Source organism: Seriola dumerili, unplaced genomic scaffold (assembly GCF_002260705.1).
Source record: "Seriola dumerili isolate Sdu_G_001 unplaced genomic scaffold, Sdu_1.0 BDQW01000043.1, whole genome shotgun sequence".
Taxonomy (NCBI): Eukaryota; Metazoa; Chordata; class Actinopteri; order Carangiformes; family Carangidae; genus Seriola; species Seriola dumerili.
In genome coordinates this window covers 1199586-1227552 of record NW_019174298.1, presented here as the reverse complement: position 1 = coordinate 1227552, position 27967 = coordinate 1199586, and the positions used below count along the sequence as shown (strand labels likewise).

At 37.2% G+C, this 27967-nt stretch overlaps 2 protein-coding genes across 3 annotated transcripts; both read left to right on the top strand.

Moving 5' to 3' along the window:
• The first annotated feature begins 551 nt into the window (after positions 1 to 551).
• On the top strand, positions 552 to 16000 carry LOC111217410 (cadherin-like protein 26). 2 transcript variants are annotated; one of them, XM_022739269.1, is made up of 19 exons: positions 552 to 597; positions 3780 to 3839; positions 3929 to 4021; positions 4133 to 4294; positions 4394 to 4541; positions 4770 to 4939; positions 5047 to 5175; positions 5267 to 5452; positions 5791 to 6056; positions 6659 to 6804; positions 6911 to 7141; positions 7228 to 7449; positions 8065 to 8189; positions 8330 to 8404; positions 8980 to 9045; positions 9908 to 9982; positions 12480 to 12518; positions 12676 to 12747; positions 14019 to 16000. In XM_022739269.1, exons 1-19 carry the CDS (start codon positions 571 to 573, stop codon positions 14235 to 14237), a joined length of 2511 nt encoding a protein of 836 aa, XP_022594990.1. In that variant the 5' UTR covers positions 552 to 570; the 3' UTR covers positions 14238 to 16000. The 2 variants fall into 2 exon arrangements, with proteins under 2 accessions (XP_022594990.1, XP_022594989.1); XM_022739268.1 differs by having other exon boundaries at positions 12673 to 12747.
• Positions 16001 to 18634: 2634 nt separating this feature from the next.
• On the top strand, positions 18635 to 26592 carry LOC111217408 (cadherin-13-like). The gene is made up of 19 exons (XM_022739265.1): positions 18635 to 18725; positions 18915 to 19034; positions 19138 to 19284; positions 19372 to 19516; positions 19671 to 19843; positions 19983 to 20114; positions 20224 to 20406; positions 21051 to 21388; positions 21502 to 21644; positions 21743 to 21967; positions 22101 to 22328; positions 22557 to 22675; positions 22863 to 22925; positions 23047 to 23148; positions 23945 to 24037; positions 24504 to 24596; positions 24758 to 24817; positions 24961 to 25041; positions 25151 to 26592. Exons 1-19 carry the CDS (start codon positions 18690 to 18692, stop codon positions 25448 to 25450), a joined length of 2781 nt encoding a protein of 926 aa, XP_022594986.1. The 5' UTR covers positions 18635 to 18689; the 3' UTR covers positions 25451 to 26592.
• The last annotated feature ends 1375 nt before the right edge of the window (positions 26593 to 27967 follow it).

The window sequence follows — 27967 nt, the reverse complement described above, 5'->3', positions numbered from 1 at the left end:
CTCAACAAAAAATAATACAGTATGTGTATGGTAAAAATAATATTAATGTCTATATCAATATTAATATTAATGACTGACTGCTGGTGTAATGAGTGAGAGAGTGATGTATACTGTACCAGTGGGTTTTAAACTGTTACTGCAGTCACTTAATCTAATACTTACAGGAACTATGAAATGGAACTACATTTGAATGTGATGTAGGCCAGACATGAATAAGACATGGTAACCTGAGCTATAGAGCTGGAGGGGTGTACACCTGAGCTGAGCTATGTTTCCCAGCACACACACAAACAAGTTTGCATTTTCGTAATGAACTAAAAAACAAGCAAATACCTGTGTAGTAGCCTACTCCAACTGATCTTACGCGCACATTGTAGGTACAAACACCATATTAACATATTGAATTACACATAACTATGAGCTTGAACAAATAGTCTTTTGTGAGCTGCAAAGTCAGCCAATCTGCTGCTTGCAGCTGTTGTGGGTTGTCGCCTGTGCACTTTTATTCAAGCTGTGCTTCACTCCTTTAGAGAGCACTCCCACACAGGGTATCAAGGAGAGTGGACTAAGATGAGGACCATCTCCCTGCTTCTGTTGGTAAGCAGGACATTCTGAATTATCTCCTGTCTTTAAACAAGCAAAAATTAGGATAACATTGAACATGAAGAACAAAGTGAATGTTTATGAATTTTTATGCCAACATGTTTATTTTGAGAGAGTTGTGTTACTTGTGATTTTACTTGTAAACTTGGAAATGAAACTCAGATTGTCTACATGTCCTATAATGTAGTGTCTGCTATTCTATTGGATAAACAGTCTGAAACTGTTCTTCACACTATGTTATGAAATACAGGTTGTGGACATGGTAACATATGGAGAGCTTTGCAATTCAATGGAGTAGCTTCAGCATTTTTACAGTTATTGAATTGATTGAGTAATAATTCAGCCCTCCTGTTATTTAGTTATTGGCAGCCTCTGAATCTGGCATTGCAAAACTTTTTTCGGTGCAACTGCAGAGTTTTCATTTACTAATAAAAATAACACGTCTACTACAAAAGAATTTCGTAATACACACCTATTCCAGAGAACCTCGCTGTCAGGCAGATATCAATGATAAGAGGTCATAGCCCTAAAGTTGGCATCTGCCTGGTTGCAGATTCAAATAAAACCGCTCTCGTTGCCCTTTGAACACGGTGTTTGAAACACCTGTCTGAAACTTTAGAATTGATGCACGGGTTCGGGTCGGGTTCGGTCAAGTGCGGTTATTGTTCAATGCAGGACCATGGGCATAGCTTTGGGTACGGACAGCAGGGACGTGTCCTTAAAAATGTCGAAGTGTTGAAGAATTGTCCCTCCCGGTATTTTTGCCCATCTCATTTGAACCCCTCTGTGTTACCGGTAAGAGCTATGCTGCAATCATGAGTTGCTAAATTTGTTTGTTTTCTGCAAAAATGTTGGTTATTATGATAAAGAATTAAAGAGTGGGATTTCAAACCGCATTAGGCATTATTGAGCAGTCACAGCTCGGCAGCAGCGGTAGACCTAGTGGAGGTGGCGAATCTGGAACTTGAGGTATTTATAGTTTAAAGGTTTTAAAAGTCACATAATTTAAAATGTCTTGATCAGACAAAAGGAACAGCAGTTGATATTACATTTAAATTGCATTGGTTAACTGTAAATTTAATTTAAGATCATTTGTGAGGTGAAAATGTCTCCCAAAGCGAAGTAAGACATCATGTCCTTTTTTAAAGAAGATCGATACATTTATTTGCATGCAACATTTTCTTGAAAATCTATCATGTTAACATTTTTGCTGATTTAAAAAAAATTTGAAGTCAGAATAAGTCATGATAAAAGTCCAGTTTTCAGACAAGTTACATCAGCAAACTGTATGCAGTGTCAGGCTCTTTATGTGTGTATACGTGTGTATAGCCACATTATGCAGATGAACTGCATAATGTGGCATAATGATATTGCATAGTGTGTGTTTTAAAATACCTCTCAAACAGCACTTTTGACTGTTTAGCCAACAAGGCGCCAACACGTTTATTCAGGGTAAACTGGTATTGTAACCTCCTTGGTAACCAAAACAGAAACTCAGTGCTTCAGCTTACACTATAACTGCGTCGGGCTCGGGTTGGACTCGGTTATTGCTCTCTCGGACTCGGCTCGGTTTCGGGCAGAAAGATGCGGTCTGAGACACTCTCTATTACAAAAGCATGACATGATGGCCTATACACATTCTAAATTGAAGCTTCACTTATTGTTTATGATTTGTAACTTAAAGCTGCAGGCTATGGAGTTCGTGGAACACTGTTGAAAGGTTATTTAAAAAAAAAATAGCCTAAAGAAAACTGGTTTCTAATATTACTGTCAGTAAAACATTAGATGCCTGTATGTAGTGACCTTTATCCAAACAGAAATGTAGGCTAATAAATGACATATATGTCTCTATGTCAAGAGTGAAGTTGCCATAGTAAAATTGGCATATGTACATACATTAAAAATATCTATGAATTTTATGGTATTGTGGAATACTATGTTGCAAGCATATATGTTAACAATATTCAATTTCTATAGGCAAGTTTATCAAAACAACATACATATAAAAATTCTATATGCTTATTTTACTTATTAATTTCTCATTAATTTCAAACACGTCTGTGTTCTCATTTTGGGAAAGTGGTCTCAGACTTTTGGACCCGCTGTATATAATAATGTGTGTCTATACGTATACATTATAGATATATAATAAATTCAATATATCTACATATATTAAATTTGCGTATGGCTGCATGGTGGCTTACAGATCACAATAGCTACCATGAATGGCAACATCACTGTTTTGCATCTGGCAGGAGCCTGTCTTGCATTTCTCTCTCTCATTCATTTCCTCATTGCTCAACCATCACTATCTAATTAAGGCATAAAATAAAAGTTCACTGCACCATATGCTTTACTATTGACAGAAGTTTTGTTAGATTTTTTCCATATTAATTGCTATAATAGCGTTTAATACCTTTTCACTGTTCGTCTGTAGGACTGATTTCAACAAGATCTCATTAAAAATCTAAGTTGCTGTTATTTTCTCAGTGCTGTTAATCATGATACCATACACTCTTCAGAACACTCTGCTCAAAGGTAAATGAAGAGAAATTGGTCAGTTGTTTTGGTTTCCTAGATGAAATATCATATGAAAGTCACTTGACTAAAACATAGCAATTTAATTAATTAACAATAATGGTTGACTGTGTGTGTGAGTTCAGTTTCCTTGTTTTATACTATTACTTTTTCTCCAGCATGTGTGCAAAGACTACTCCTTTTGCGTTGCTCTCTTGTCACAGTCTAAAGACATGTAGATGAATTGGAAACTCTTAGTTGTCTGTGTGTATGAAGGTTTTTTTATGTGTTGTGCTCTGTGATAGAAGGGCAACCAGTGTGTACCCAACCTCTCGCCCAATGCATGCTTGATGCATGGTCCTGCTCCCTAAGACCCTGCACCGGATGAGTGGGGATAGAAAACTGATGAATGGAAACATCTATGTGTATAAATGTTGTCTTATAGTAGCAGAATACAGTGAAGGAAATGGAGGGAAAGTCAGAGGAACATACAGCCACACAGTAAGACAACAAATCAAATCCTGAAGGAGATGATTTGTGTAGAGTGATAAAAGGCACCTGTCAAGTTATGTTGGCTTAAAAGCTCTTTAAAAGTTCTATATGATGACAAGAACGAGTATTAGTCATAGGTATACTATTCAATGTTCCTGTCATTGCAGGTTGCAGTAGCAGCTGTGGCAGAGTCTCGCAGTGGGAACTCTCAGAGCCGTGCTAAGCGGGTAACTGTTTCTTGTTTGGAATTGCAAACTCCTGTCCAATATGTTTTGCTTCTAGCAGAAATACTAACGACTGCATATGTGATTTACAGGAGCTGTTGGTGCGTTCGAAAAGAAGGTGGGTGTTATCTACGCTTGAAGTAATAGAAGAGGACCCCGGTCCATACCCAAAAAAACTTTCGCAGGTGCAAACTTCATTTTGTAAATGAAATTACTAGTCAATATTGCAACTCAGCATCCTGGCCAGATCAAACATGCAAACACTTGCAGCTAAATTGTGTATGTTTTGACCCTAGATGTTCAATGACAAGTTCGATCATGTGACGAAAAACCATAAGTTCCGTATAAGTGGAATGGGAGTGACTGAGAAGCCGCTGGGAGTGTTCTCCATTGATGAAAGTAATGGAGTCGTCTCTGTCCATAAACCTATCGACAGAGAGGAATATGAACTCTTCCATGTGAGCTAATACTGCTAATTACTAGTCCCTCTGATTAAATACACTTTATAATGATATTAAACCACCAGAGTCATTTCACATGAGTATCTTTACCCACAGATCAAGTTTGACATCTTGGACAGAGAAACGGGTGATAAAGTAGACAGGGAACTAGCTTTTGACATACAAATAAAGGACATCAATGACAACCCACCAACATTTTTCCAACCTCAAATCCAAACCGATGTGAAGGAAAATACGCCAGAGGGTGAGTATACACTCATGTAAATGACCCATAGGGTATGCACATTTTCTCTGTATCATTGTATGGAGTTCTCATGAAGTCTAAAGGGTTTTAAACAGAGATGTGAGAAAATGATAATTTCAAAACTGGGCTTCATCTTTCATCCTTCGTTCTTTTTCCTGCTACTCCCCACTTCCCACTCTTCTGTAACACATTCACTCTCTTGTGCTTCCTTTCCTCAATTTCTTGAAGGGTACTTGTCAGTGCAGCTGCAAGCCTTGGACAGAGATCAGAAGAACACACCTGCGTCTAAAGTCACTCTCAGTGTGATTTCACAGCAGCCACAAGAGCCCAAGTTTGATGTGGATCAGGTTGATGACAGGATGGCCCAGCTCAAATTTGAAGGGTGTTTTGACTATGATGTGAGGCTCAGTGTCATATACAGTGGACAGCTGCATGTACATTCATACACACACATACTGATGTTTCAATATGATATCTCAAATATCATCTTTTGTATCTGTTCCAGAAAATAAAGACGTATCAAATTGTTGTTCAAGCAACAGATGAAGGAGAAAAACCCCTTTCCTCCACTGCTGTTGTTACTCTCAATATTGTTGACACAAACACTCATCCACCAATGTTCAAGGAGACTACGGTAAGGATTATTATTGTTATTATTTTCATTATTATAGTTGCTCTTTAGAGTGATGTATGATGTTAAAGTTGAAACTGTTCCACCTGCCCAGTACCAAGGTGAGGTGTTGGAGTCAACCATCCAAAATGATGTTTTGAGAATTGCGGTGGAGGACAAAGACACTCCTAACACTCCAGGCTGGCGGGCCAAATACTTCTTCATTAAAGGGAATGAGGAAGGAAACTACAAACTTGAAACTGACCCAGAGACAAATGAGGGTATTCTGAGCGTCATCAAGGTAATTTTGCCCTTCTCACTCTTTTACAAACTTCATTCATTCACAGTGGGCCAAGCTAGTAAAAGCCCAACAAAACGTTATCATTCATCATATAATTTCTCATCATTAATACCATTGAACTGATTTAATTATTTATTATTATTATTATTATTATTATTATTATTATTATTATTATTATTATTATTAACGAAATTAAAGCCTGTTGGACTACTGATTTTTCCCATAGGAGATAAATAAAGTATCTATCTATCTATCTATCTATCTATCTATCTATCCATCTATCTATCTATAAATAGCAGTTACACCAGCACTGACATGAACTTGTGTGTTTCCTCCAGGGGAAGGATTTTGAGCGGACAACTTTTACCGACCTGCAGATTGGAGTAGAGAACGAGGAGCCCTTATTTGTTTGTAAAGATAAATCAACTGGCAAAGCCACGCCTCCACCTCCAAATTCAGTCAGTGTCACAATCAAAGTTATTGATGTCAATGACCCACCTGAGTTTGAGAAAAAAACAGCAGATGTGTACCTGAAGGAAGAGGACATGCCAGGAAAGGTGCTGTTCACTCCAAAGGTCCATGATGTTGACTCAACCAGCATCAGGTTTGTGGCTACATACTCTATGCCAGCTGACCTTATTGACACATTGTGTATGGAGCCCAACCTATGCTGGGTGTTTCAGGCAGTTGACAACATTTGAGAGTTTAGAAAATAGTATAGTAATATGTCATCTGATGTTTGTTTTGTCAAAAATGCATAACATAAACAAACATTTCTGATAAAATTTGGTTATCAAATAGTTGTGACTAACATGTGTTGTCAGTGCTCTGTGGCAGGCAAATTATGTGATGGTGCCACTGTTTTCTAAATTACTACAAACAGATCTTTGGCATTTCTTTAGTATTAGCAGGCACATAACCATAACCTGATGTTGATATATGTGCAATAATCAAACTGCTGCTCATGCCGTGGTCAGGTCCTAATTACACCACACTTCCTATTGGACCTTGCCTGATAATGTGGCATCCTGTGTACAATAAAACTTTCATCAACATGTAATCATGTAGTATCTCTGATAGTGCTTGCCTTTGTGTGCTAATGGAAACAGACATCTAACATGTTAGTGTAGAAGTTACACACTAACATTTAATTGCATACTCTCAATATGTTTGCTCCACTCTCCAATGTCTCCTACCTGTGATCAGGTATGTGCTATTACAAGATCTGGCTGACTGGGTGGCCATTGATAAGGAAACAGGACAAATCAAATCAACTAAGAAAATGGACAGAGAGTCATCCTTTGTTGATAAGGACAACATTTATAAAATCCTCGTCGGTGCCATAGATGATGGTATGAACAAGCTCTACTGTATATGGTAATCAAATATAAGATATATAGTATGGTCAGTTGGTAAACTAGATTAATAAAGTGTGTTTTCTTTGTTGTGGGTATCAAGGTGAGCCTCCAGCTACAGGTACATCCACTGTCCTGGTCCACCTGAGCGATATCAATGACAACGTGCCTAAGCTGGTCAACAAGAGCCTCATTATGTGTGGAAACACGGCTAACAAGGTCATGTTGCTTGCCAAGGACCTAGACATCCATCCTTACAGTGGACCCTTCACCTTCTCCCTGGGGGATGACGACCAAACTTTAGAGCAGAAATGGAAACTACAACCTGCCTTTGGTTAGTACATATCTTTACACTCACCTCGAACTCAAAAATTCCAGCCGAAGAGTTACTACATGACCTCTCTTTACATTCTTCCCCAGGTGAGGAAGCTGGCCTTGTTAGCCTGAAGACACTCTATTACGGCAACTACTCAGTGCCTCTGGTGATTCAGGACCAACAGGGCATGAGTGGACATGAAACTGTGGAACTGATGGTGTGTGACTGTGGAGAAGCACGTGTTTGCCTCGATAGAGCGCCGCTCTCATCAAGCCTTGGGCCGGCTGCTATCGGACTGATTTTTGCAGGATTGCTCTTGTTTTTGTGTGAGTACAAGAATCAGTGGAAACATTACCTTAACCATAAAGTTCATGCTCAATAAACCTGCAGTGACCCTCAGAGTGTTTTAGTATCAAATCAGTTAGAAGCAAATTAATTTACCTGTGGAAATGAAATTGTTTGAGATTGTTAGCTCACACTAAGATCGATTGATCACATAGTTAAGAGAGGGGTGAGGAATGTGAAGATTCATAGTTTGAATACAATCCAGTAGCTTAAACATTTCTTGATGACTGCTAGATCTCAGATCAGAATAATTCTGTCCTCAAGATTTTGTCTCTAATGGTTTAACTAAATTTGTCAATTGAGGTTACTGTGCAGGTGTTAAACATGCCATAACTTAATTTGTGCTGGTCTAGTTCCTGTGTTGACCTGCATTTTGCTATCCCTCCGAATTATTTTTTATTATTAAATTAATTTTAAAAAACCAAGCAGTTACACACATTCCCACCTGGAAGCTCCTCAGTACACCTCCCCAGTGGTGGTAAAGAAGGGGACTGTCTCTATTTTGGCCACCATTGCCCATGGAAATTTTGTGGTAGTTTGTTGAAAAGGTGACATGTACACTCTGTTCTTAGTGTTATTTTGATGTGTGTCTGCAGTACTGCTACTCCTCTTTATGTGTGAGTGTGGAAGAAAGGGGTTAAATCAACTCCCCATGGTGCAGGATGAGGGCAACCAGACCCTGATCAACTACAACCAAGAAGGAGGGGGCGCTGCCAGCACAGTGAGTTGGTTGTGTTGCGTGTGCAATTTGGATGGAGATTGTGACAGTATACTACATTCCTCCACCAATCACAACATGTTAAACATTTTGGGGGAGTCTTTTATATAATAATATAATTCTTTTTTCTCCCTTTCTGCCAGGCGTCGCCCACTCTGCTCTTGACGCCTACAAATGGTGTGGCTGTGACGGATGGCTTGAAACAGGCAACCATGCAGGTACTCCTCTCATTCGCATTTTCTGTGATTGACTTTGTTACATACAGGTTCTTAAGTGTTAGTTTGGGTGTGTCAAAAGGCAAGAGTCTAAAAGGCGTCGGTGAACAAAACAAAGAAGTCACACGAAAGCTGTCAGTGTTTCAAAAAAATATGACAGTTGATCCTGTTTAGACATTATTGACAGCTATGATGTTGTTACTTTGTACATTCCTTTGTACATGTAAAATGGAGACAGATAGGCAGGTATGTGATTGAAAGAACTTGTTTAGGGGAATGTTATAGGTGCATTTATGAGATAAATTACAGGGTTAACACGGGCTGTAGATCACTTTAACAGTAGCTTGACACGGTACAAAGTCAATATCTTATTTGCCTGGAGTACACGCAAGGAGGGAGACAACTGTTCAGACAAGCTGATATTGTGACTACATGTGCTTTTATCATTTGATAAAATGATTGTATAAATAAAAATGCTGTTAAATGTTGTTGACAAAAAATTATATATAAAATGATATAAAGATATAAAATGAATCTTACTGGCCTCTGCTTCGTTAATTTACTCTGCTCAACTATAGTTCTCTCAAATGGATCCAGCGATCGCCCAGGACATGGATACATACAACAGCTCAGGGCTCACCATGGTGAGTAAAAGGTCTTTAAAGAGAAGATTTAAAACAGGGGTCTCCAACAGGTGGTACACGAGCTACCAGCAGCTCAGGTTCTGAGATTATAGTACAAACCATGGATTCATAGTACAAACTTTAAGCAACACTACCCCCCCCCTTCAACAACAAATAATTATTTATCAGATGTCAGTCAAATGAGTTACACTGTCAAGTTTGCTTACCACAGATATGCCGTAGGCGACATGCAGTGATAGCAACTTCTCCGGATAACAGAACAGATGTAAACTAAACTTTTCCAAGAAACAGAAAATATGTTGCCAAATATCCAATATCCAAATATGGATAAAGTGAGTTAAGATGTGGGCTTCAACCTTTTTTTTAGCCTAGGAAAATTAAGTGTACTGAATTAGCTATTTTAAGTTCCCGTTTGTTATGTACAATTGGATATATTGACAACTATCACTGGATTACTTACTCAGGAGCTTTTTATTTCTCTGATTTTTCTTAGCAGATTTATGGATGCTTATTTACAATGGTGTTATCAGGTTTGTGTTCAGGTTTGACTGAATCATGACTCAGATTTTTGACACAAAAATTGACATGTCAATATGACATGATATTGATTTGGTTTGAAGATCAGTCTGCGTATTGTTATCTATTTTGTCAAAGTACTCTAGCTCTCAGAGTAAAAAAAGGTTGGAGACCCCTGATTTAAAGGAATGTTTTACAGTGGCAGGATTGGTTTAAATGATGATTTTCACAAACAAGTCATTGCAGATACATGACTGAGAAATCTATAGTAGGTCATAGGTAGGACTTGCTGCTGGCCTATATGCTCTTCCACCCTGATTTAACCTTAATGCATTTCCCCCTACAGATTAACTCTAATATGACCTCAATGGGAATGCAGCATCATAAAGACACTCTCAGAGGCCTTGGAGGGCAGGCCATGGTGAGTGATCATGGCTGTGATTACAATAGCAGACTCTGCTGGCACGTGCTTCCTGATGACTGTAGGGATGCAACGATTATTTGATAATTGTAATGCCAAAAGCCAAAATGCCAAAAAAGCCATTTGCTGGTTCTAGCTTCTTAAAAGTCAGGAGTTGACACTTTTTTTGTCATATATGATGACAAATTTAACTTTTCGCTGTTTTCTGACATTGTTTAGACAGAAAGATAAATCAATTAATTAAGAGTTAATCATCAGATTTATCAATAATTAAAATAATAGTAATTTGCAGTGTTTGCATGGTGACAGTGTGCTCCACCACTGTTATTGGTTGTTTTTTTTTTTTTGACTGGATGGCTTTTATACAGTGTATATATCTGAAATCACAGCAGTCTTTGTTTTTAATTTATGTGTATGGTGATTTTGTCAGACGCCGGCATGGTTGTAAAATCTGGATTTTAGCAGCTGCAGAGCAGCAGCTTGGAAATAGCTTCAGTCACTATTTCAAACTTTAGACAACGACAAGCCTCTGGTCTAGCTCCAATACACTTACACCCAGGATATAATTAAAATGCCATCATTATATTTTGGCATATCATTTAATACCCTCAGAACACAAATGTGCAATAAAAACTAATAATGTGAATCATGCTTTGGTGTGCCACTTCCACAACTGTCATAACAGCAATCATAGCCTTATGAAAGTGGAGGGTATTGAATTTGTGGAGCAGAAGTGGAGATCGCCTTACTAATTACTTCAGAGAGAGACTTATTGGACTTTTAAATTTGATTTATCCAGGTCTTTAATGAGGAAATAGATTTCAGGGCCTGTGTTAACTTAAATCAAAATAGGAAGAGTGTAAGATAGGAGTTTTCCCTAGTTGGTATTAAAGAAGCAAATTATAACTAACTTTTGGAATCACATCTTATCTTCCTATAGGTTAAGAAATATTAAATATGGTAAATAGACGTGCACTTATATAGAACTTTTCTAGTCTTACTGACCACTCAAAGCGCTTTACAATACTTGCCATATTCACCCACTCACTCACTCACACTTAGGACAGCTTAGCAGTTATCCTAAAGTTAAGGAGGTAAAGGAGAGAGAGAAAGTTATTTTGGGAAGTTAGGAGGCTTGTGTCATACACTTTTCCTTCCTTAAGTTAGGATAGGAACATTGAGTTGGGAACTATTCATATGTAATGGCCTTTTTCCTAAATCAGGATTACCATGGTTACCAAACTCTTAAAATAGGATTTAAAATTTAGGAACTTTCTGCAACATAGCCTCCAACCTTTTTTTTTGTGAACTTGCTTATTATAAAGGCATTTTAATTATATACTGGCTTTGTGCAAGTGTGCCTGAAGCTAGTCGGAGACTTCCTGTTGTCTACAATGAATGAGTTCTACTTCAACAGCACCTTGCATTCACCTGGAGTTTACTATTTTTTGTATTAAACTGTTTCAAACTTTTTCAGTGATCTGACAACATATATATGTCAACGGAAACAGCTTTGTTGTGAATTCGGCTGCATTAAAAATACTGTGTATGTGAGCCCAGAGAGGAGGAGAGAAGCAAATGGATAAATGGCTGAAACCATCTGACACCAAGCAGAATGCAAATAGGACACAACAGTTTTCAAATATGTCCTCAATTTAGCACATTGACCATACGTGGTCCAGCCATGTATTAGGTCTCGGCCTGGTCCTGTTTCGTGTAGGATCAACATACTTAAATCCACAAGAGGGCGCCACAAGAGTATTTTAACACCACATATACTGAGTGCCAGCAGGAAGACTGTTAGTTGTTTGACGTTGTTTTTTTTCTGTCAGTTTATTAATTGTATATATTAACTGTTCCAGAAAACACCCTCAGGCAAAAGTTGTTGTAATGGTGAAGGATGAGACTTGACGAGATGAGACGTGAGATGAGATGAGATGAGATCTGGGAAGTGGTTTTTGGTCATGGTTGATTCTACCATCTTGGGCAGGACTGATCTGTAGGCACGAGCAAGGTGCAGCCACAGCACTGCCAGGTTTCCCCAGCTTTCTTGTTCCTCTCTGCTCATTTTAGTTTCCCACACCTGTGGGTTCTATGCATCCTGGAACACCTGGGACAACTCCCGTCTGCACTGAGGTTTTTATGTTAGTGTTTGGTTAGGAGAAATGCCACGAGGCAATTGGCCATTAACTTGAAGGAGGTTGTTAATTTCATACTGATGAGTGCATTTGCTCTGAATTGTTTGACACTGCTTGCGTTCTCCTCCTTGGGAATGCACACACATGCATACACATGCATAGACAAAACCTGCATACATAAATAGTTTGGGTGTGTTGAAGTTTATTACCTTGCACTGAAAGGTATATTTAGTCTATCCTCACTAATAAATAACTCATAAATAAGTAAACAGTAAATGAGTGGATCCTGGTGACTGTCAGATAAGTTCAAATGAGGATAGAAGACTGAACATACAGTATGTGTCTTTTCTTAATTACAGTACTCTACATGGACTACAAACAGGATGAACACCTACCAGGTAATTATTGCTGTTCATTGATTTAATATATTTTTAATAAATATAAACCTCCCCGAGTGCACTTTATACACTTTTTTATGCATATACAACAGTGGGAACCCTGTGCATTTACATATAATCTATTGCTATAAGAGCTCACACTCCTCTCTGTCAGCAGGGCAGCTCGTCGAGGTACCAGCGCTCTTTCAGCCTGAGTTCGGATCAACACATTGCAGATCACATCAACAGGGTAAGAGTTTGTGTCACATCACATAGAGCTGAACACCAGGCATGGTATGTTAATGCCTTCATAAAGCACTTGTCTTAATGATGCTCTATTTCAATTAACTGTACTGGCTGCAGAGCACTGACTGGTGGATAGGCCACAGTTCTGATGTAGTGAATGAGATTAAAATTCAGTAAAGCTCATGTGCAAAACATGGGTGAGAACAAAATTACTATTAGGTTGTCTGCATGGGTGGACAGTACTGTACTTGAGTGAATTTTCAAAATATCTGTACTTCAATTGCGTTTTTTTTTAAATATATACTGTATATATATTGGAAACTTATGACTTTTATTCCACAACACTTACAAGACAAATATTTTATTTTTGATTGTACTACATTTCTATAAAGTACTTGTTACTTTGCAGTAGAGCTGTTAGTCAGCAAAATTAATTTTCTTTTATTTACAAAAATAAGATAAATGGTAAATAAATGTGAATGGACTACACTTATATAGCGCTTTTCTAGTCTTATCGACCACTCAGAGTGCTTTGCAATACTTGACTCACACATTCATATATCACACCCGTTCACACACTCATACACTGATGGAACAGCCATCACGGATTATTTTGGGTCGGTATCTTGCCCAAGGACACTTCAACACGCGGACTGCCGGAGCTGGGGTCCTTCTAATAAGTGGACGACCCACTCTACCTCCTGAGCCACAGAAGAACATTCAATTTGTTCGTCGCAGGAAAAAAAAACAATCACAGCCAACTCCTACACTGTCAGTCATGTTGTGCTTACATTAGAAGATAGATATAGATATCAGCAATTCCACTGTCTGTTTGATAGACACACACACGCGCACACACACGCACACACACACGCACACACACACTACAGGTTCTACAGTAAGTCAGTCAGTTCAGTAGGTTGTTTCAGAGTCATGAGATTCTGTAAATGTGGAACAAAACAACAATGTGCTGACTTAAAAAATTTACTTTTGAATAATAAAGTATTTTTAAAAGCAAGTACTCCAGTATTATAACTCCAGTAAAAATTTGATTGAACAACTATCACTTGTATCGGAGTAATATTTAACCAGGCGTATCTATACCAACTATACTCAAGTAATCGAGCTGTGTACTTTGTCCACCTCGGGTTGTCTGCCTTTGCTTTAAGCAATGAAAGAACGTACCATGAATATATCATTATACATTATACTTTTTGGTGTTTTGGTATGACCTCTTTTTGACCCAGAAATCTGTTTTTTCTTTTTCTTTTTCAGAGACTGTACATGATTGATGGAAACCATGTACACCACCCAGAGTACCAACCCTATGTGTATGCCTATGAGGGACAGGGAAGCATATGCCAGTCCCTGGATAAGCTGTCACTCAGCAACCTGGGAGATGATTTGCAGTTTCTGAATGATTTGGAGCCAAAGTTCAAGACCTTGGGAGGCATCTGTCACCAGAATATTCAAGAAAAAAACATGCAGCTTTGAGGGAGACAGCTAGAATGTGATTTTTATATCAAGTAGGTCGCTCTTTGTTCGTGTTTTGTGATTGCGATTATGGATTAATCTGACTGGATATGTCGCACAATTAAATACCATAATGGATGGCTTCTGTACTTGTACAATATGCACTAAAATGTCTTACATACAGCTTTATGCAAAAGTTTTGGCACTCCTGGGCAAATTACATTACATTGATTCAAGTGAAAAGAAGAAAATGCAACTCCTGCAGTTAATACACATTAAAAAAGATTAGCCCTTCTTCAAATGATAACACACATAACAGTGCATGCACATAACAGTGCATTATCATTATTATTTCATCATTCATTATTTCATGACCATATCAAAAATTGACAGTAATTGTGGCATGTGCAAACATTTGGAAATCCTTCAACTTGTAAAACAAGCAGTGAACTCGTAAAGGCCTAAATTGACTCTTTACAACTTGAAAGGCAGATCAGGAATTATCCTAAAGGATTGTTAGCTGAAGAAATTTCCAGAGCTGATGAATTCTGACTCTTCAAACCTTGAGGTAATACTCAACAACCATAGCCGCCACCTAGCAACTGACTGAGGATCTGAAAATGAAATGAACTGATGCATACAAAACTGGGATGGCTATAAAAGATATCAAAGCGATTCCAGCTTAGAATTTAGAACTGTCCAAAATGTCAATTTAGTGGAACCGTGGAGGTCGGAACAAGATCTGGAAAACCAAGAAATTTTTCAGATGAAAGTGCACGTCTCCTGGGCAGAGAGGGAAAGCAAAAATCCCCATATGGCTGCAAAGGAGCTGCTGGAAGTTTACCTGACACAGGGGTGGGGTTGCGCCTTTCTACGGTGCGCAATGTTTGTACAAACAGTGGCAGCTAGTGCAACAGGAAACACTGCACGGCTGAAGAAAGAAATGGATCCCATTAAATATTCTGGATGCAGATGTCATGCAGTCAGTTGACACAGTGAAACTGAAAAGAAGCTGGTTATACAGCAGGATAATTATCCAAAGAAGAGAAGAGTGGCCGTCACAGTCCCCTGACTTGAATATCATTTGAAAAATCTGAGTTCAATCTGAATCAAGAACAGAGAGATTCAAGCTGCAAGACTGCAAGCTGTGATATCTGCCATTTGGAGAAAAGCTAATGTTTTACTGTCTGTATGCTACAAAATACAGAATTTGCCCAGGGGTGCCCAAATCAGAATCCATCCAAGTGTAGCAGCTGTATGTTGCTTACTTGAAGATGGAATTAATGCACAGCACAAACTGTCATGCTCTGGTGATGGTGAAATCTAGCATATTGGCAGTGACTGGGTGTGTTTGTTTATTTTGTACTTTGCTGCAACAAGAGTGATTGCTGCCAAGTCAGGTGGAGGTTTTGTAAGGATATAATTATTTTTGATGGTTTAAACTGTAACTTAACAGAAGAAGAAAACAAGCAACTTCTCCAAGGGCGCCCTTTTGTAAAAGATCCTTCACAAGTACCTGCAGAAATTGGACAGTGCTAATGTAAATGTATGCGGGCTGTTGTTTATGATCCTTGCTTTTTGTTGTTTTCTTATGTGCATTTTTGCATCTGTTGTCTTAAATATGTATTCTTTTTCGAAAACAAATGTAGTATTTAGAAAAAAAAATGCATTTGCCATTACTAAATGATATGTTGGTAGCAATTTCTGGGGGAATTAAAAAAAACATTTTTTTACGTGGGTTGGGGGGAAAAAGAGATGTTCATTTGTTGAAGTTATTATAATAAAATTATACAAAACTAGCAACAAACTGTACCACTATGTTCAAATGTTAAGATTATGCATATTATAAGTTGACAGCTTTTAACAACTATAATTACTTATATTACTTTTACAATTGCACACTAATAGCCTATAATCTAAACACTGTGACATTAATTGTAGATGATAAAGAGGTTGTAACCGAGGGAGTGGTCACTGGCTGAAATGTCGCTGGCATTATGTCAAAAAGGTAAAAGTTTGACTTGTTTTGACTGTTGTCCCACCCTGCATATAATTCATGTGATAATCCCTCCTAATGCTGTGTAGTGTACAGTGTAGCCAATTTTTGAACACTGTTTTTTAAAACCAATGACAGCAGCTGTCTACAGTTTTGTTTGAAGATGTGCTATGACCATTTCATGTCATCAACTCCCTGTATTGCTGCAAAAACAATATCAGCCTGTGCAGTTTTATTTGACACATGGTGACATTTGATGTTTTGCTTTGTGTCCCTTTCTGGTACAGCACATGCTGTAAAGCTTGTTTTTCAAATAGTAAATGCACTAAGCTAGATATGTTCTCAGCAGAGGAGCCAGAGGTTGTTCAGGTGTGGCGCAGACTCATATAGCTTATATGCAAATATGAACCTGTGACCTTGCCTGACATACGCGCATAACCCGAAAACTATCTGAATATACTGATATATCACGTCATTTTTTACCTGCATAAACATACAAAACCATGAAACACAAACACAGTAAAAACAAAATAAGACAATTCAAGGCATTAAAAGTGCCGTTATTTCATGCTACAGCAGGGAATAGGAAATAAAAACAATTAAAAAAAAGGACTGATGAACACCAAAGGACACAAGGTAGCATGACAGTAATTCAAAGTAATAGAAAGTCATGTTTTAGTTTAATTCTATGAATGCCAAAGTGCCCATCTTAATTGCCCACGACATCAGCAGCTAGATTTATCAGTTCCTTGACATGACAAACAGGTTTTAATCACCTACGCAATTACACTTCACATCATTTTTCCTGAGAAGTCGATTCATCAGGGCTGCCGGTAAACAGCTTCAAAGCTGCCTCGCTTGAGTGCAAAATGATTGAAGCGCTTTCATACGGTACCAGCTGGAACATGTAAAGACTTACGAAAGCATGTGCCTTATCTTCCCATTCTATAGAAGCTAGGTTTGTTAAGCAAGCCAGTGTTGAGCCATTAGATTGTTCTAATTCTACTGTCCTAACGTGGGGCCTGCAATGTTATTCTAGTTACCAAATCTGTTATCTTTTCTGCTGTGAATTGCTTAAGATGTAACAGAGGTGCTATAATGACAGAGACAAAGCACACAATCAAAGGGAGGAGATACTTAATGAATCAGACTAGGTTGATGAACTGAAGAAAGGAAATATGTGCAAGCATTCAAAGTAGCTTTAAGTCTACTGTTAAATTATCATCAATGAAACAAAGTTTGAGTTGATTTTTTCTAAAATGAGCTAACAGAGAATAAAAAGTCTTAACATTTCTGTATTAGTTTGGAGCTACGATGACATTTGAAGTTTTGTTCACAATATTTGATCATGAACCCAATATTTTTTTGCTCTTTGTCTAATAAAGAATGTGCTGTGCCCAACTGCACGCAATAATCCAGTTTTCACTGCATATCTTATTTTTGAATTGCTAAATTCAACATGTGTTATTTCTAATTGGATTGCAATAATGGGCCAAAATAATTTGTGTGTAAGTCAGTGACAGAAAAAAAGTTTGTAAGGAGTTACAAAGTGGGCCTCTCAATTCTGCCAGATCTGATTATTCCAGTAAACTGATTACTAAAGTCTGCCCAAGGTTATTTGTTTATCCATTATCATGTACATGTCTCAATTTCCCTAAAAGGAATACAACAGCAACAGTTACTGAACAAAACTTTAAGTATAAGTGCTACCTATAAGTGTAAAAAAAAAAACTGGAGGTGAATATAGGGAAGATAAGAGTAACAAGTACCACCATGAAGCATGGCATTATAAAATAAAATTGTGAAAAATGGACTTTTAAGAATAAAAATAAATTTTCAAGAAGGATATATTGGATCAGAAATGCTGGAATTAAATAAAAATTACCTTTCATAATCTCTGTTACAGTGAAAAGAAGCAGGGTTAAATATTATTTCACAATATTAAACTTTACAACATTATCATTTTCCAATCTCAATATCATATATTTATTTATAATAGATTATTTCATCAAACAAGCTACCTGCTTTTAAATCACTTTTGAAAACCTAAAAAAACTTTCATTCATTCATTGTGTTTTTAATGTATTTTATGTACTTTGGCTGTTTACAACTGTTTTACTAAAGCTTTCTTTTACGAGTACAATTTCTTGTTTGTGCACCAATATGAAGCACTTTGTAACCATGTTATTAAAGGCTCTAGAGAAATAAAGACAATAGTACATAATATGCTCTGTAACAAACAGTAAAATAAGCACCTTCATTGTCACCATGTTCCTCAGAAAGTGTTACACCCTGATGCTATGACTTTTGCCAACTTTCAGGTTCATGTGAAATCTCCTTTATTATATCCCTCCCACTCTGACAGACAGAGATAAAGCAGCCCTGGCATGCAGCTCAGCCTTCATTCAGGTTCATACAGGGAACAGTCTATTATCTGAGGGATTAACTTTTGAAACAACACATCATCTGGATATAATATGGAGACAATACAACTCTGTCTTTTCATGGCACTGGTAAGAATTTATCTTTTGTCTGGACATAAGGATGAAAAATTAATAATATGGCGCTTACTTAATACATACATCTGCCTCAATACGACTGACATTTTTAGAATCATCCAAATGACTCTATAGCAACATGTAACATAAGGATTTATTATTTAACTTCCACTATATAAGTGATGTAATGTAATGTTTTTGCAGTGTCTGGGAATCGACGGGTCGTCTTCAGAAATTTTGCAGCGACAAAAAAGAAACTGGATCATAGATTCCTTTAGTATAGACGAAGGCTATAGGGGAAGTTACCCATATTCACTTGGCACAGTGAGTATCTACCGAGAGTCACAATACATGGATATGACAGCAGCACAAATGACAAGCTGAAGGAAGATCATTACAAATGTGCTGCTGTTGTGACTCGCTACAGGTTAAAGTTGAGAAGACCCTCACCCTCTTCCAGATACATGGTCAAGGTGTTGATGAGGACCCCAAAGGCATATTACATATCAACAACCGCACAGGGGAGATTACTGTCCACGGCCCTGTTGACTATGAGACATACCAGGAGCTTAAGGTTAGTGTGTGTGTAAGAGAGTGCACTTGGGGTGTGGGACGTGGTCAGTGGTTTCATTATTTCACAATTCTTGCCTTTGCATTACAGCTGGTGTTTCTGGCTCTTGATAGAGACAGTAGAATAATAGACACACGGCTGGGCATTGAGATATCAGTTATTGACGCAAATGATCACCCTCCAAAGTTTGACCGTGAAATCTATGTGATCAACATAAAAGAATCTACGTTACAAGGTAACTTACTCATTTTGAACAACTTCCGGATGTAATCTTCACGGCTATTATTATGAAGTGATCATTTGTATGAATCAAAGTTGTTGTGAATGCCACAAGGACCAAAATAACATAAAATAAAAACAAACTGCTCTTTTTCTTCTGATACTGACAGGCACTAACTTGATTACTATTCAAGCAACAGATAGTGACAACGGGAAGAACAAACTATTTACTTTACGAATAGTCTCCACCAGTTATAAATCAGAGGAAGTGGAGTTCTACATAACTCAGATGGCTGGTACTCAAACTGGAACCATTTCGTTTAAAGGGTGTCTGGACCATGAAGTAAGAGGAAAAAAATATCATATCTGTTGATCTTGGAATTTCCCTCTTCCTTCTTTTTATTTCAATAACATGACCAAGTCAAATATGTTGTGATTTTTTTTTCCATTTTGGAAAGTGACTGTTCTTTATAACCCATCAGAAAGCAGAGAAACACATCATTATAGTAGAGGCCAAAGACCGTGGAGAAAAACTACAGCTCTCCAGCTCCTGCACTGTCATAATCAACATAGAAGATGGAAATAACCACAGTCCTGAGATCACAGGACAAAGAGTGAGCAATTCATTCATTCAATTACCTTGAGTAAGGAAAAGACAGCTGTTGCCTACAGTACAACAGCCTCTTTTAATAATTAAAGTTTCTTTTATTTTTTTGACTCTAGGGTCCAGGGAAAGTGAAAGAAGGAGAGAAAAATGTCCTTGTTTCACGGCTGCAAGTTAAAGATGAAGACGGCAAAGGTACAGATGCCTGGAGAGTGAAATATCAAATCCAAGGAGAGGCAGGCAACTACTTCAGAATCAGTACTGATCCTGACACAAACGAGGGACTACTCTATGTGAAGAAGGTATTTGGTCTGCGTTCATACTACATATTCTTTTCAAGCTACAGTCAGATACAGATTATTGGTGAAAATATATCAAACTCTGACGCCACAAAAATTGTGCCAGGCTTACTATACCAGATACAGTAAGGACTATGGTTTATGCTAAAGCACCTTGGATCGCACTTTACAGTGGACTTGATTTCCTGTGTGCTGTTGTACCCACAGATGACCTCAGTTGATGTCTGTCCTTTAGCTATCATGAAGTCTCAATTATGGCTACATCCTGCTCAGGGATAAATGCTTGACCCACAATAACTGTGTTCCACTGTACCTTTTATTTAAAATGTTAATGCAACCATTTCCACCGTTGTTTTTTTCCTTCAGACATTATTGTCTAAAAATCTGAGATACTCATAAAACATCCTCTTTTCCATTTTACTGTAAACAAGCTAAAACATGTTTTTATGTTTGGGCCTCTTTGACATGCTGTAATACATAATATTTCTAGGGATTTTAGTATTGTATCACAGAAATCACTGACTACTATTGTATAATGAGCATTATGCCTCTTAAAAAGTCCTTCGATGTATGATGTGAAATTACATCATGGCATGAATTTCAATTTTTGTCTTCAAACCAGCATTCGATCTTTGCTTCTTTTACAGCATCTGAACTATGAGGATGGTCCTGCATGGAATGTGACTATCAGTGTGGAGAATGAACTCCCCTATTATTCGTGCAGAGTGGAGAGTAAAAGTGCCGCTGGTCTTTGGAAAGTCACTACTATTAGTGCTGCTAGTGGTGGTGGTGGTGGGGCTGTGACAGGGCTGAGAGAAGGATCATCCATATACCAATTGACAGTGTCTGTGGAGGATGTCAATGAGTCTCCGATCTTCGACGAATTCAACAAAGAAGTTCCATTGTTTGAGAATATTGAGGGGGGACAGTATCTGGTTACATTTACAGCTAAAGACCCTGATGTCAGCAGCAAAAACACATTTGTGTAAGTCATGAAGATACTAGCTACATGTCCAGCTTACAGGACAACAATATTCTATATAAGTATTCCACTAGAGAACTTGCAAATGTCTAACACAACACACATATGTGTTTCAGATACATAAAAGGAGAGGACCCCGCTGGCTGGGTTACAGTGGACCCCAAAACTGGGAAAGTAACCACATCAAAGATGACAGACCGAGAGTCAGTCTTTGTGAATCAAAGTATCTATGTGGTCAACATATATGCCGTTGACGATGGTATGATCTGGAGGACTATTCACATACTGTTTATGTTATTGATTCCAATTTATTTATTACATGAATGAAAATTTACAACACATATGTTTGGTCACCAGGTAAACCTCCAATGACAGGCACTGCAACCCTCACCATCCACATTAAAGATGAGAATGACAATGTTCCTTCCCTGACTGAAACTATAATTGAAATGTGCCAGTCCGATCGACCCTCATGGGCCAAAATCACAGCCTTGGACCTGGATGAAGAGCCCTACAGTGGGCCTTTCAGCTTCAAGCTCCACGGAGATGTTGATGGCAAATGGAAGATCGACCCTTTGCAAGGGGAGTTCTAATTCTGACAGGAGCCAAGATCATCGTCACTGCTGTCAAATCAAACTCTAGTTTCTAATAGTCTAGTTTATCAAGTTTGTCACAATGACTCTGAGTAACACAAAAATTTCTTTTGGATATACAGGGCATTCAGTCAACCTGGTGAAAGAGATGACAGTTCATTCTGGACACCATGAGTTGGTGGTAGAAGTCTCTGACGCTCAAGGCGAGGCCGCTGTCCACAACCTGTCAGTTACTGTGTGTAACTGCTTAGACACAGAGAAGCCAAACTGTCGCAACCGCAAATCTTTTACCTCCTCAGCAGGACCAGGAGCATTTTTCATCATCATTTTCAGCATATTATTTCTTTCAGGTAGGTCACAGGTCTGAAATACTTTGATTATTGTTAATGAGATTGCCTTATTTTTATGTTGAAAGTTGAAAAAAATACAACATATTTCATTTCAATTTTCATTCAAATATTCTAAATTACATGTATTACATACAGTATACAATATGAAATAGCAGTTTTAGATTTTTGTTTTGAGCCCCTCCTTTGGTCAATGATTTGATTTGTGTGTGTGTGGTCTTTATATACCAGCTATGCTACTTTTGGCTGGTCTCGTGACATGTAAGAAACAATTCAAACCAAGCCCAGATTACGGTTTGGGACAATATCTGAAGAACTGTAACACTGAGGAGCCAGGAACTGACTGCAAAGTAAATACTTTTATTTGTACTTGATTATTACTGTAGGCTCTCTTTCACTCACTCTAGCATACATGCTAACACACACACTGTATGTGCTAGTGCCTATAAAATCATGTTTAAAAAGTAGTTGTTATAAAGTAAAAAAACCATGATGTGTTGCTGTAAAAGCTTAAGACTGTCTTCACATTTTCAACAGGTGGCTATTGGTGCATTAAACGAAGTAGACAGTCAGACTGTGGAACAAATCGAAACAAAGCAAGTGAGTCATGTAAAGTATACATTTACTTCAACGTGAATCATGACAAAAGTGCTGTAATTCAATTTCTTACTTTTGTGCAGTCATGACTTGCCTTGAAATGTTTTTGTTTTTTGTTTTGCAGTCAATCCCTAAGCTACCAGGTCTAACAGTGACTGACCATTCCACTTCAGGGTACGACATGTCCCAAGCTAAAATTCAACAGCAAATGAACAATTTACACTGGGTACGGAGGTTATCATTATTATTATCATTATTATTAGTAGCAGTATTAGTATTAGTATTACTATTACGATTATTATTATTATCATTATTATTATTATTATTTGTGTAGTTGTTGTTGTTGTTGTTGTTGTTGTTGTTGTTACACTAGTGGCAGCATACTCTTGATTTAAGGGTCTTGTGATATTCAATTTTTTTTAATTGTCAACAAATACATCCATTAAAAAAAAATTATTTACCCTTTTTTAAAACTAGTGGCTGTACAGATTTATTCCGGAGACAAAGATTAATGGAACAAAGTTTATCATGCAACAACTCTGAGGATTGGGTATTATTATTATTATTATTATTATTATTAAATTATTATTATTATTATTATTGTTCACAAATGGCAGCATGAGTCTAGATTTAAGGGATGATCTTTTATTATTCTTTTTTTTTTTTTTTTATTGTCAACAAATACATCCATGAACAAACCAAATAAATAATTTAGTCTTTTATAAAAACAAAAATGTATATTTGTGACAGGTTTCAAGCATTTTGTTATATATTGAAACAAATTAGCTTGAGTTAAAGTCAAAGATTGGCTGAGAAAGTTGAACAGACAAACTAACACACTGATGGTTTGTAGTCTTTTCATGAGATTTGTTGACAGCTAGGAAAATGTAAAATAAATTGCCAACCTTATCCTTTAACATTTTTTAATGTCGCATAGTGATAAATGGACACCAATTCAAATAATATATAAGGTGTAAATATAATAAGTGTTGTCAAGGCTCAACATGCTTTTTGTCCCCCAGGTCACGGCTGAATCACGGGGGGGCTGTATAGATTTATCCCAGAGCCAGAACTTAATGGAACAAAGTTTTTCACGCAAGAACTCTAAGCATTGGGTATTATTATTGTTATTATTATTATTATTATTATTATTATTATTATTATTGTTGTTGTTGTTGTTGTTGTTGTTGTTGTTGTTGTTGTTGTTGTTGTTGTGTCACAAGTGGCAGCATAGTCTAGATTAAGGGATGAATCTTGTTATAATCTTTTTTTTTTCTAATTTTATTTTATTGTCAACACATACATCCATGAACAAACCAAATAAATAATTTAGTCTTTTATAAAAACAAAAATGTATATTTGTGACAGGTTTCAAGCATTTTGTTATATATTGAAACAAATTAGCTTGAGTTAAAGTCAAAGATTGGCTGAGAAAGTTGAACAGACAAACTAACACACTGATGGTTTGTAGTCTTTTCATGAGATTTGTTGACAGCTAGGAAAATGTAAAATAAATTGCCAACCTTATCCTTTAACATTTTTTAAGTGTTGTCAAGGCTCAACATGCTTTTTGTCCCCCAGGTCACGGCTGAATCACGGGGTGGCTGTATAGATTTATCACAGAGACAGAACTTAATGGAACAAACTTTTTCACGCAACAACTCTGCGCGTTGGGTACTGAAATTATGATTTTTATCATTATTATTATTATTATTATTATTATTTTTATTGTTGTTGTTGTTAATCCACAACATTCTGCAGTTATTTAAATTTATATCATATTACAAAAACTGTTGTAATGTGAAGTCTGACCATTGTAACGTTTGATTTTCCAGTCAAAGGGTGCATCATCAACCATGAGAATGAAACAGCTGCAGGGACAGTTAATGTATAAGGTACTGTTATCTACACTATGATCCCTCATTTTATTACTTTATTTTTTTAAATTCATACAATTTAACTGTGACAATTTATGTTGGACTTCTGATAAGATTTAAAAAAGCTGAATTCATACAAATATCTGCTATTGATTTCCCAGACTTGGGGAGGACACAGTAAATACTCAGTTCAAGAGAATATTGAAATCAGACGTGAGATTCTGCTCCAAATACTAAATAAGGTAATGACAACAATTCCATCAATCCTACAAAGCCTAGAGGTAATTCTGTTTCTCTTTTTATTTTTAAAAATGTTCTCCTTTTCTTTTCTTTCTGCTGTGTGTGCTGTAGAGGCTGTACTCTCTCCAGGCACCCGGAGTGGAGCTGTGTGATTATACTCCTCATGTGTATGCTGAGGAGGGAGAGACAAGGCACAACTTTGAGCTTGATGCAATCTCCATCTCCGATATTTCCTTTGACCCAGACATGGACCTGGATTTAAGGTTTAGTACCCTGGCCTCAATCTGCATGCCTAATGAAAGCACTGTCTACAGTACGAAAACCTCTTATGTAACAGAAAAACTTAAGACAGGAACTCTGATCCAAGTTGAAAGCCATGAAACTAAAATGAACACTCCACCATATTTGTGAGTTGTAGGTAATTTTGAATTCTAAATGTTACAGGGGCTTTGAGCATACTCTTATGCTACCTTCAGCTACATTTGGCTTCATGAATGACTGTCTGGGAAAATTTGAACATTAGAACTTAGATAATACCAGGCACAGGTTATCGCAATTCTAAGATATGGATTTTTGATGCATGTTCAAAGTCAGATGCTGAAATTATGTTGTTGTTATGTTTGTTTATCATTATAAGATAAGGGACTATATTCTCTGGAAAGAAAGAAGCTTGCGCATACAAAGCTGAATATGTCTGTTAATCAAAACTGCACTGATTCCATTTAACTTTGCGTTATCTCTTTGTTGGTCATATAATTCATCTGATTTCTGTGCTGAAATTTTGAGATGAAAAACAAACAACTTTTGCTGTTGTAACAGGACAAGGCAAGAAGAGTTCAGTCAGGATTGCTACAGAGACGGTTGTTAGCAACTGAGATGTTGCATCATAGAATGTTACTGGACCTGTTTTTAAGTCCAGTGCGTGAAAGATAAAATGTCATTCCTACTGAAGGTCAAACAAATCTAAGACAAAAAATTCCAGGAACAAGAGGCAACAAATGTGTCACTTAAATGCTCACAAAAAGTACACTCTCCTGTTGGAAGGCCTTTTTCTACACAGCAGCACTTGATACAAACGTTAGCATGATAAAATGCAAGCCACACAGAACCATGGTTATGTAGTCAGGGGCATGAGAACACGGTTTGGCGAGATAGGTTATCATAACACAGTATTAACAATGAAAGCCGGGTTGTGGGAACAGTTGAGAAAAATCAAAAATTGAATTTTAGTATATACTTTCAATAGTCAAGTCAATATGGTGTATAGTGAAAAAAAGTTTCTTTCACTACAGGTTACATTTAGTATTCATACAATGATGATCTATTGTAATGACAGGGAAATGGGTGTCTCAGTGTGTTTGGGGTTCTTAAAAATGTATGTTAGGCAAAGTTTTTGCTTTCACTTTTTTGGGATGTTTTTTGATGTGTTGTTTTAGCATTTGCTATGGTCACATAAAACAGTATAAGTTTGTCGTGCTTTCACTGTTTTCAATATGACTGTCAAAAATATGCAGGTATGTCACTATGTAAATAAAATACTTTTGAAGGACGAATGGTGATTCCAGTCAGCCACTATCAGCATTTTCAAGCTGGTTTTGTGTTTGTTCTTTTACACTGTCAGGCATTTGTGTGTTTGTGTGTGTGTATATGCGTGAAATTGAATGTGGGTACATATCCACACATCAAATGAATTATAGAATCATATGAAGTAGTCTATATTATGTAAAGGATGATGTGAAGCTGTGTTATTTCCTTCTACATATAGGAAATGTCTGAATGGAATATGAAATATATTATGTGCAGGTTCAGCAAAGATCAGAAGTCATCTTTGATACTTTACAAACAATTGTCTTTGTTAAACTAAACTTTCACATACACACAGCTACTGTACACACATAGACATATTCAAACACACTCACATATGCAAATACTTGTCTACCGATACGCCTGATGCGCACCATGCCTAATGTTCTCAGCATAAAACAATCTGACACTATCAAGGTTATAAATGTTTCCTATGAAATACTGACTTCTTGTGGTTATACAAAAAATGACACTACTTGAATCTATGATCATTGCCTTAACTAGCCATGAAGAAATTACAGTAACATTATATAATACTTTTCAACACACCATTTACTGTAGTATTTATATTTATGCTCTCTAAATAGCAGTGTCACCTATATAATGAATTCAAATCTGGTGTAATTTGCTGTATGGATAGTGACTACGTGGCTGATTTGACTTTACTAACTCATATCATTTTGTGATTCCTAAATGTAAACAAGGTTTTAATTCTGTCTCATGGCTGAAAGCAAGGCTGAATTTATTTGGGGGCGATACCTTATTAGGCAAATGATCTTAACCTTCAGGAAGCAGTGATCTAAATGAACTGTAACAGGATTTTTTTTTTTAAACCAGGGAGTATGAATTCATGTACCTAAACATATACTGTGTCTATAATAACAAACACATTGTGAGGTTTCTTTCATGGTGTGGGCTCAATACACAATAAATGTAAAGGGCAACTGAAAGATGGAACTGAAAGTGGAAAGAATAACATAATTGCATGTGGTCACTGGAGAAATCACCAAAACAATGATTCATTAAATAATTGCACCAGCAAATAAGGTGTGTGTTGTTTACCTGAGGCTGTACCCAGCCTGGAGGAACCAGTGTGCAGAATGCGTGGGAGTAGCTGTTCCATTTGGAGGCCTTTAAGGGGATAGTCCTGAATTCTCATTACCACACCTGGCCATAAAAAAAAACAAAATAATAAGATCACATTCATGAAATAGCATGTAAAAGTAAACAACAGTTGTTGTGATCACACACAGCGATAAAAGATAAAATGATAGTACCAAGCATGCAAGAGAAGCTGTGCCAACAGTTGGGGGAGGGTATTCAAAGATGCCTGACTGGGGTGAG